Below are 11,303 nucleotides of genomic sequence, written 5' to 3' on the forward strand. Positions count from 1 at the left end.
GACAGATAGACAGACGACAGATAGATAGATAGATAAATTTTGGCCTCATTTTTACGCTACTAAATAGCGGCAATAGTAAATATTCAAAGAGGTATTTTCTTTTTAGTTTATTTTAATTACCAACTATTTAAGGTATCGACCAAGGCCGATTCACTCCAAAAGAATTTTTTTTAAAGAAAATTGATTTGAAAAGGGATGGCTCCTAATATTTTTATATATCATTATCAGATTCATGCGTCTGCCAATTATAACTTATACTCCCAACTCCATATGCTCAGATTGTTCTTTGTCAATAGCTTCTCTTTGGCAAAGATCAGTGCTTGGTAAATATAAATATATAGGCCTATATATTCTTTTAACCTCCATCCTAAACACATGTGTTGTGTCGTCTTGTGTTGTCCTTTTTCTTTTTGTTTTTTACTTAGAAATGGTAATACGATTATGTTTTTTTTTCCCTATGTAAATATGTTTGATTCTTTCAATAAAAAAAACACAAACTGAAAAAAAAACTAAACAGCGAAAAAGGCGTAAATATTTTTTATGAACTCTGTTGAACGGAAACAACAACAACACAGTCGCTAATATACCTCCCGCGACCACTCGTTCAGGTTATGCCCGCGACCAGTGATCATTCCAGAAAATGTTTTGGGCCGAAATTGCATAATTCCGAGATTGCGAGTCATCGATCGTCTGAAATATCTGGCGCGGGTTAATATGACGTCATGTGCCATAGATACACGATCTATCTTTATTACCCAATAGAAAAGGGTGAAATAGTCCATGTGACACAGACTGACCAATCGCAAGTCAACACAAAGCACCATATAAAATACACACAAGCGTCGCAGCGTCAATATACTAGCTGAGACTTCCGCAGATACTTCTCACTCCGAAAAGAACTTGTCAATTTTTCCAGAAAAACTCTGATTTAAAAGTAAGTAGACGAGATTTTCACATTATATTAAGGCAGTTATTTCAATTAAGGTGCAGTTTGTAAATGCTTGATTTTAAAAGGGCATTTTTTAAAGAAGAACAAGAACATAAGCAAATTGTCAACGACCACATCATCGTGACGATCGTCATTCGTGTGCCATTTTTTTTTTAAATCAGACAAATGTACTAAGTAATGCATGTTTGGCTTTCCAAATCCAAGGCAATAGGGAACACTAACACTTTTAACAGCATGAACAAAGTCACAATTTTGTTTCAATTTGAAGTCCAATACTAAAGAAATCATTGAAACTGTAGGGTGGATATATTATTATTGCGTCATGCAAGTGTGGCATTATTTATTATGGTAGGATGGGGGATCGGGTGTCCGGACACTTTATATTTTTGAAGCCTTCTTTTTTGTCTTAAGATAACACTAAAAATATGAATTCAATAGTTGTAATCATCTTATATTATGTTCTCTATAATATTTCCTTACATTTTGTACTAAAAATTGATGACACTTCGCTTGTAATTTTTTCCAAATGACTTTCTAAAATTGATCGTCCGGACACACAACCTGTCCGGACACACAACAACTGATCGTTCCTGGACTGGAGTGTGGTGTGGCTGTGGCCTGTGGCCAGTGTGGGTATGATCAATTGCAATTGTGAGGTTGTGAAACGGGGGATTTTCCTGATCGCTGAATTAATATTAATAATGAAATCAGAATAGCAATTGCCATGCCCATTTCTGGTCCATGGATTGCGTGAATACAATGGACAATGTCATTCAATTTTTGTCTGGGCTGCCATGATGAATATGAAAGAATGTTACATGCCTCTTCTCATTCTTCCTGACAAACAGTAGAGGCGCACGGCCAATATGGGAGACTCTCTCCAATAGGGGAGACAATCTCCCACATTGGAGACTTGCTTTGCAAAAGGACAAAAGAAACAACACCAACAAAAACATGATTTTTTCCACCCAAAATTTTGTCTCACTGAGGTCAGAAGCCCATTTGTTTTGTGTGTGATTGACAACAAAAATCCTTATCAAAACAAAAGTAGACGGTGAAAAGGGGTAATTTTTCATGAGGAATCTGCTTATCACATTTTTATTTGCCGCCAAGGTAATCCTTTTGCAGCAAATGTAAACAAAGGAAATTGATCTCCAAAACTGGAGACTGTCTCTGAAATTGGATACCCAAATTCTTTACAAAAGTCTCTGATATTGGAGATAATCTCCCACATTGGAGACAGTCTCCAATATTGGCCGTGCGCCTCTACTGACAAAAATTTATTGTCATTTCGCAACAGCCAACACTTCAGACTCAGAGCTCAGTTCAGACTTCATAATCATATTTCGCAACAGCCAACAATACACTTCAGAGCTCAGTTCAGACATATGATTATGAGCTCTGAAGTGTTGGCTTTTGCAAAATGACAATACATTATTGTCGGGAAGAATGAGGCATGTAGTATGGTTGGAACTAGGCCTTCCCCTTATCGACCACCTAATCTTCTAAGACTAAGTAGGCACTTCAGGTGAAAATTAGGAAAGGCTGTTCCAGCATATTTTATAGGCTCACAATGAGGCTCAATATCTACGATTCACAAAACTGTTTGAATTTTCAAATTCCGATATCTAGAAGTCAAGTTATTGTCATCTTTGTGATGAAAAAATGGGGCTTTTTGTGGACAAAAGAAGATTGCGAAATCTTATTAATATTATTCTCTTTGTTTTGGGCACGGCACATTTATAATACATAGCTTATGGGGAATTGTACAAGCTTTTTATTTAAATCTTAAAGTACTCAGATTGATTTGACATACATGTATTGGCATATGATTTCTTTGGTTCAAGGGCAACTACCCCTGGACGATAACCCCCCACCCCCACCCCCGGACAATTCCACTCCCCCACCCTGGACAATTACCCCCCCCCCCCCCCCCCCCGGACAACTACACTGTACTCTGTAGTCTGTACCCCTATCCAAAAATCTACACCTAACCTAACCCTATTTCGGGGGTAATTGCCCTGTGGTACTGGTAGGTTTGTGCACAGGGTAAACATGACTTGATATTGATTTTCTTTGCTTGAACATTAGAAATTAAGTTTTCAATTAATATTATTTGTAATCAAAGAAAGAGAATTAAAATAATAATCTTAGGATTTCTATCAAAAAATAAAAACAGATCGATTTCAATTGTCTATTATCTCATTATTGTCTTGTTATTGTGGTCTCAATAAAATTGTTGATATTATTATTTTCTCATCGTTTTATTATTGTCCCAATTATTATAATTATAATAATTATTATCATGATAATTATTTTTGTTTTATTAATATTATTTTCTAAATAATTATTACAATTATAATTACTATCATTATAGTAATTATTGTTATATTTTTTTCATAATAATTATTATTGAAATAATAATTATTATTGTCTCAATAATTATATCATATTGACCCAAATTTTGGTCATTCTACTGTGAGAATTTTGCTTACCCAGTTCGGGCAAGTAGTTTTGGTCTTTACTTCAAAACACTTGCCCAACTCAAACATTTACTTGCCCCGGGCAAGTGCTTATGTAGCACCCTTGCTAACGTTACTCCTTGACCTGAATTGCAGGCATCGGAAACGGCTGTATTTCAGCTTCGATCTTGATGTCATAGTTAAAATTCTCAGGAGATCGAACTGAGCGTGGTGCGTGTTTGGCCATTGCCATGTAGTTTTTATATGGACTGAAGTTAACGACTAAAAGATCTTCCCATGGCAGCTCGACTGCATTCGCAAGATTTTGGTTGCTATTCAGTCAATATCAGAACTACGGCAATGGACGACTTAACTGAGAATTCAAACTATGACATTGAGATCAAAGCCAAAATACAGCCAATTCCGATGTGGCTGAAACTTGGGTCAAGGATCAAATGGACAATATTTGGCAAAAATTCGGATAAAATTTGAGGTGAAATTGTTTCCTCACATCGCCAGGTCGGTTGATGTGAAACTGCAGCGCAAGACAATGAAGGAAGAGACTTTTTAGAGTCGAGACTATAGAGTACGCTGCCCAGAATTCAACATGTTTTGAACCATATTTTGTTCTTAATTCTTTTCACAAAATGAAATTTGCATTAATTTGAAATGATCAATGTTGGTTGAATATATTTAGAATTGCAATGTTTAATTTCTCCTTTTTGAATATTTCATAAAAATCTGAAATGTATCGCCATGTTTTGCGGCCGCCACAGATTTCTTAATTTTTTAGAGCATTTTTTTGGCTACCGGTATCTCATTTCTTAAATCTGAGCTAAGCCACCGCATGTTATTGAAATATGGCACAGATTCATATTTTTAAGGGGAACATATTTAAAGGGGATTTTGGATTTCAAATCGTGACTTGCATGTGGTGGGTGATATGCCTGTGTATGTCAATGCATTTGGTGCGTGTTGTGTTGATTAACTGCTGACTTGTGGAATAAGTTTGCCATGTTGAATTCCAGGCAAGCTACTCTGAAATAAGCTCTTGAAAAAAACAAATTTCAATAATGTTATCTTTTTTTCGGTCAATTTTCTACAGGCCAGCATGCAGATCTTCGTCAAGACCCTCACAGGCAAGACCATCACTCTTGAGGTTGAGCCAAGTGACACCATCGAGAACGTAAAGGCAAAGATTCAGGACAAGGAGGGCATTCCCCCTGATCAGCAGCGTCTCATCTTCGCTGGCAAGCAACTCGAGGATGGCCGCACTCTATCAGACTACAACATCCAGAAGGAATCTACTCTCCATCTTGTTCTCAGGCTCCGTGGAGGTATGCAGATCTTTGTCAAGACCCTCACAGGCAAGACCATCACTCTTGAGGTTGAGCCCAGTGACACCATCGAGAACGTAAAGGCAAAGATTCAGGACAAGGAAGGCATTCCCCCTGATCAGCAGCGTCTTATCTTTGCTGGCAAGCAACTCGAGGACGGCCGCACTCTGTCAGACTACAACATCCAAAAGGAATCTACTCTCCATCTTGTTCTCAGGCTCCGTGGAGGTATGCAGATCTTCGTCAAGACCCTCACAGGCAAGACCATCACTCTTGAGGTTGAGCCAAGTGACACCATCGAGAATGTCAAAGCAAAGATTCAGGACAAAGAAGGCATTCCCCCCGATCAGCAGCGTCTTATCTTCGCTGGCAAGCAACTCGAGGACGGCCGCACTCTGTCAGACTACAACATCCAGAAGGAGTCAACTCTCCATCTTGTTCTCAGGCTCCGTGGAGGTATGCAGATCTTCGTCAAAACCCTCACAGGCAAGACCATCACTCTTGAGGTTGAGCCAAGTGACACCATCGAGAATGTTAAGGCAAAGATTCAGGACAAAGAAGGCATTCCCCCAGATCAGCAGCGTCTCATCTTCGCTGGCAAGCAACTCGAGGACGGCCGCACTCTGTCAGACTACAACATCCAGAAGGAGTCAACTCTCCATCTTGTTCTCAGGCTCCGTGGAGGTATGCAGATCTTCGTCAAGACCCTCACAGGCAAGACCATCACTCTTGAGGTTGAGCCAAGCGACACCATCGAGAACGTAAAGGCAAAGATTCAGGACAAGGAGGGCATTCCCCCTGATCAGCAGCGTCTCATCTTCGCTGGCAAGCAACTCGAGGATGGCCGCACTCTATCAGACTACAACATCCAGAAGGAATCTACTCTCCATCTTGTTCTCAGGCTCCGTGGAGGTATGCAGATCTTTGTCAAGACCCTCACAGGCAAGACCATCACTCTTGAGGTTGAGCCAAGTGACACCATTGAGAATGTAAAGGCAAAGATTCAGGACAAGGAAGGCATTCCCCCTGATCAGCAGCGTCTCATCTTCGCTGGCAAGCAACTTGAGGATGGCCGCACTCTATCAGACTACAACATCCAGAAGGAATCTACTCTCCATCTTGTTCTCAGGCTGCGTGGAGGTATGCAGATCTTCGTCAAAACCCTCACAGGCAAGACCATCACTCTTGAGGTTGAGCCAAGTGATACCATCGAGAATGTCAAAGCAAAGATTCAGGACAAAGAAGGCATTCCCCCCGATCAGCAGCGTCTCATCTTCGCTGGCAAACAACTCGAGGACGGCCGCACTCTGTCAGACTACAACATCCAGAAGGAGTCAACTCTCCATCTTGTTCTCAGGCTCCGTGGAGGTATGCAGATCTTTGTCAAGACCCTTACAGGCAAGACCATCACTCTTGAGGTTGAGCCAAGTGACACCATCGAGAATGTCAAAGCAAAAATTCAGGACAAAGAAGGCATTCCCCCCGATCAGCAGCGTCTCATCTTCGCTGGCAAGCAACTCGAGGACGGCCGTACTCTGTCAGACTACAACATCCAGAAGGAGTCAACTCTCCATCTTGTTCTCAGGCTCCGTGGAGGTATGCAGATCTTTGTCAAGACCCTTACAGGCAAGACCATCACTCTTGAGGTTGAGCCAAGTGACACCATCGAGAATGTCAAAGCAAAGATTCAGGACAAAGAAGGCATTCCCCCCGATCAGCAGCGTCTTATCTTCGCTGGCAAGCAACTCGAGGACGGCCGCACTCTGTCAGACTACAACATCCAGAAGGAATCCACTCTCCATCTTGTTCTCAGGCTCCGTGGTGGGCAATAAGATTTGACCCTGTAAAAGGTATACTTCCCATGTAAGACATCCCTAGCCAAAAATGATAAGGAAACTTTCAAATGTAAGGATATGACTTCAGTATCACAACATTAGAAAATGGTAGATATTGATGAAGATGGTTCATGTGCATCAAACATTAATCCAATTTCTTTCATTTATCTTCAATAAAAGAAAAGATGTTCACGTATAGAACTTAATAAAAGTTATTTTTATTGGAGTAAATTCTGACAAAAATATTAACTTGCCCCTCAACCTTTGCTATTTGACTCTTTACTAAAAAATCATTCAAATAATACAGAACTGTTTGCAATCATGGTCCTCATTCTTTTTAGTTCCTGAAGTGTATCAAAACATTAATTGGGCCCCCTGGCAAACTTTACATGATGCTATTTTCATTCTCTTTATTTCATTCCAGTGTATTACCTAGGCTCCACACTAACTTTTTTACTTGGTGGCCCAATCTGTCCACCAAAATCATCAATTTCATAATTTTGGTGGCCCGCATTGCAAATTTGATGGCCTGAAAACAATAGAAAACATTAGTTTATCAAAACTTTGGTAGCAAGACCAAGTGTGGGTTTTCAAAAAATTTTGTTGCCCGACACACAATTTAAGTTGCCCCGGGCCACTGCTAATGTCGAGCCCTGGTATTACTTAGAAACTGTATGTGACATTCAAAATCCAGAAGAAAGTTGATAGAAGGTTAAAATTAAAAGAAATATGCAATATGAAATATACTTGTCTTTATTTTTTTGCTTTGGTTTGGTGACCTGGGCACAATGTGTACATGATCATGATCGATACTTTTTTTTAACTGTGCAGTTGTTGATTTAGCCAGATTTTTGTGCAACGATTCTGAAATGCATTTTGTGCTTCCAGATTCAAAAACCTGGTTTGACTTGTGCAGAGTTACATGTAGCAGCCAGGTATTTTTGTGGTGTGCGATAGGTAATATGTATGTTGTGTGCGATGTAAGTTGAATGAAGGTTGGTTTCCTTTACTGGCGATATTAACTCTTCAATTATTGCTTTGTCTCTAAGACATGATCAGTCGTCTTATTGTATATTTAATAATAGAGGGGGGCGCATTTTTACTTCCAGTTCAAAAGATTCCAAAATATGTTGATAATATTTTCCAATCATAATATATTTTGGAATCAGTTGAAATAGAAAGTATAAAAGCCTGTTTTCCAATCCTTTGTTCATAGCTCTACAAATTAATATATACACATTCTATGTATGACACGTTTTGTTGGTAGTGTTTTTAAACCTCGATCAATTCAATCCTTAGTAAAATATACAGTATGACTGATCATGTTGACTAAGATGAAATATAAATACCAAAAAAATGGTTTGACTAAGATGCAGTGTGTGTTATATTGATTGTTTATTCTGCGAGTTGAATGAGGGAATAAATGTATGTATGGGGGGATATAACAAGTTTGTTTACATGTAAATGTGTCTACAGGTGAATCTGCTTAAGTCAGTCTTCCAGCATAACAATTATTTTGACTTCAGAAAGCGCAATACATGTACCTCTGTCTTCATACGGACACATGAGTTGTATTATCTTAGCTTGAAAAATTGTTGGGACTTTCAGAAGGGTCACTTCTGCAGATTCAAATGTACATGGGCTGGTATTCTGAAAATTTAGTCTTCAGAATACTTAACCTTGGGCTCGGTTTCAGGAAGACTTCGAATTATGGTAACTCATTTTTTTTTAACTACCGTTGAAACGTTTATTGTGATTGAATGCTGAGCCCAATTACCATGATAGTTTACATGATTGACAAGGTTACCATAGTGATAAGCCTGGTGCTTGATTCATGTGTGTACATGCAGTGTTGTGATTGATAGTACATGAAATTGGATGTGTTGAGATGTTTTGCGCCTTTTTAGAGTAGCGATTGATCATGGGCTGGTTTCTATGATTTTGTTGATAATTATGTATCATGGATCATAAAGATACGCCCATGATAAATCAAAGAGGAGTTCAACCTAACAAAAAGTTTATCGTAAAAGTAGGAAAAATTAAAAATATTAAATTTCAAAAAAATCCATCAAATAATGATAGTTCAATTATTTGATTCATGACTTCACATGCGAGCTGCTTTCCTTCATATAATATCCTGGTAAAAAATCAAAATAGTGTCCTTTTCTTAGAAAATTGAAAATGGGTTTTACTGTACCTTCAGACAGTATATCAATAGACAAATCATTTCACACCTGTTCTTACAAAGAAAACAAGTCATCACGAACCATTAAAAAATGAAATTAATGCATTTTATACTACATAACACTTGGGGCAGCATCTCGTTTATGACGTCACAAATAAAAAAAAAATCTAATGACTAAAATCTTTTCTGGATTTTCAAACTTTCAATATTTAATTATTTTTCTGCTATGTTTACAACAAACTTTTATTAGGGTGAACTTCCCCTTTAAGCTTTTTTTCAGAACCCATGATGATAGTCGGCAAGCACAGACTCGTATTTAACACTTCGACCAGTAACAGATCTAGAGTGAAGAGTAGTCTCACTATTTCAGACCCTGCATTATGCCCTAGTATGCGAAAACCAAGGGTCTGTGCCTGCAGACTACTCTGGAGATGTGATATTGTGCTCTGAGTTGACTGCACCCCCCCCCCCCCCCTCTCTCTCTCTCTCTCTCTTCATTATCTCTCCTGTCACTTTACTGCTTGTCTTTCACGTCTTTCATAAAAATTATCTTAGACTTCAAACTCACATTGTGATTTTTTAGGAGAGAGAAAGGGGGATGGGGTCGTTTTGAATTTTTTAGATCCCCTACCCCTTTAAAGAGAGAGTGTTGCAAACAATCGATTGCTGGTGTGCTTGCATCAATAGGTATTGGTTTAATTAAAATTGCCCGGTGAATTTGCAAATATTTTCTTACAACGCCCTCTAAGACGGGGGGGGGGGAGGGGGTGTTCCACCTATTTTTAATAAACGTGTACAAAGACTGCTAAAATTATCAGAAAAGAAGAATTGTGTTAGGGCAAAACTACTGCGAGCAAAACAAGCAAGCAATATTTTTTAGCTTTCTACAATGAAAAATCAATTAAAAAAGAAAATAGATTTTGTACATAATACTCAGAAAACGACGCTTTATTTCATCCTTATTATTGTCTTTATTTTTGTAATGAAACTTTATTGGGGGACAGGGCCAGTTACGCCTATGGCCGACCCCCACCCCCGCGAGGTAATTCTGCTAAATTTGACGCCAAGCTGCTACATGTTCAAGTTGTAGAGAAAAAGGTATAAATATTTACTTAATTTTTAAGGGAATATCAAACATGAATGATAGCTCCCCCCCCCCCCCCACACAAATCTTGTTAAATATGGGAGTATTTCGCCTATAATCTTCAAACTTGGCACTCTATATAATGCGATATATCCGTGGTTGTACGTGAGCCAAACAATTTGAGGGGGACAGATAAAGCGAATGGAGCAAAATATCGCGAAGCAAGCGAGCAAATTTCTTGACCTTTCTAATAAAAAAAAATCATGTTTTGATAGATTTCGACAATGATATTCATAAAATGATATAATAATGATATTTCATTCTTTCCTTTTTTAGTCTGTTTCACTCTTTTTCTTCTTGGTCGTGAAATAATGATTTAATGGAATATTCTCATAGTCCCGATATACTGTACATGGCTCAGGCTCAAATTGTATTCCCACAATGAGGTACGTTTTCTATGATGATTCATAATGTACTAAAGGCGGTGTGTGGATAGTGATAACAGGAAATATCTCTATCGTTGGGTTAAGGTTCGAATTATTTTGCATACAATTGGAATTCCGTAAGACAGGATTGCAACACATCATTCATTTCCAGTATTTTCGATGAGGTACACATTTTGATTCATCGCCTTAAAAAGATTACGATCAGCAGTTTTGAATTGATCCTCTCCTTAATTTTCTTTTCGAAAGGATCAATTCTAAAATTGATATATAATCATTTTAATTTTGCATTTGACCTATTTATGTAATTATCGCTGCATTATTTGATGTTTATAATCGGGTATAAAACTGATAACATTTAATACAAATAGTAATATAAATATGTTTATTAGGGGCCGCGCGGAACCGGGGGGGGGGCGAGCTTCAGCCCCCTCCAATTTTTGTGCATGGTCAGCCCCATATAACTTTCGGCTCTGCCCCCCCCCCCTCCACTTTCAAAACCGTCCCGCGGCCCCTGCAATAATAATTAGGGCAATTATTGATATAGTTCATTCTTCTCTTTGAGGGAATACAGAGTGGGGTTGTTTTGTAATTTCCTTATTCGAGGCCTATATGTTAGTCTTTATTGAAAATTGTCACTGTTAGTTAATGATTTCTCTCTTGATTTTCATTTGATTTCATTTACCAGCTCTCCATACAAAATGAAAGCGCATAATTATTGTAACACAATCATGACAATGACGTGGTAACAGTGAGCAAATGACCTGCATGTATAGAGGCCTCGTTTGAGTGACTTGAATCGGAATTGAATTTGATAATTACAAGCCATTGCCATGTCATCAAGTCTCGCGAGTCATATGAGGAACTCAAAAGGGGTAATTTATTTGACATAATGCCTTGATATACAATGTATATCGGTACAAAATAATTGCGTGAACTTAGTATGTACATAATTATATAAAGCAAGCAGGGAGTACTATAGTACAACCCGCGGGTATAATGGTTGGT

The 11,303-nt window shown here is 38.4% G+C and overlaps 1 protein-coding gene across 1 annotated transcript; it reads left to right on the top strand.

Annotated features, from left to right (window-relative positions):
• Nucleotides 1-598: 598 nt before the first annotated feature.
• LOC129262331 (polyubiquitin-C) lies at nucleotides 599-7,325 on the top strand. Its single transcript, XM_054900436.2, has 2 exons — nucleotides 599-934; nucleotides 4,517-7,325. Exon 2 carries the CDS (start codon nucleotides 4,523-4,525, stop codon nucleotides 6,578-6,580), a length of 2,058 nt encoding a protein of 685 aa, XP_054756411.1. The 5' UTR covers nucleotides 599-934; nucleotides 4,517-4,522; the 3' UTR covers nucleotides 6,581-7,325.
• Nucleotides 7,326-11,303: the final 3,978 nt, after the last annotated feature.

The sequence above is a fragment of the Lytechinus pictus genome, chromosome 5 (genome assembly GCF_037042905.1).
Source record: "Lytechinus pictus isolate F3 Inbred chromosome 5, Lp3.0, whole genome shotgun sequence".
Taxonomy (NCBI): Eukaryota; Metazoa; Echinodermata; class Echinoidea; order Temnopleuroida; family Toxopneustidae; genus Lytechinus; species Lytechinus pictus.

Coding starts and splice junctions, on each gene's coding strand:
- LOC129262331 (XM_054900436.2), top strand. CDS start 4,523: ATGCAGATCTTCGTCAAGACCCTCACAGGCAAGACCATCACTCTTGAG.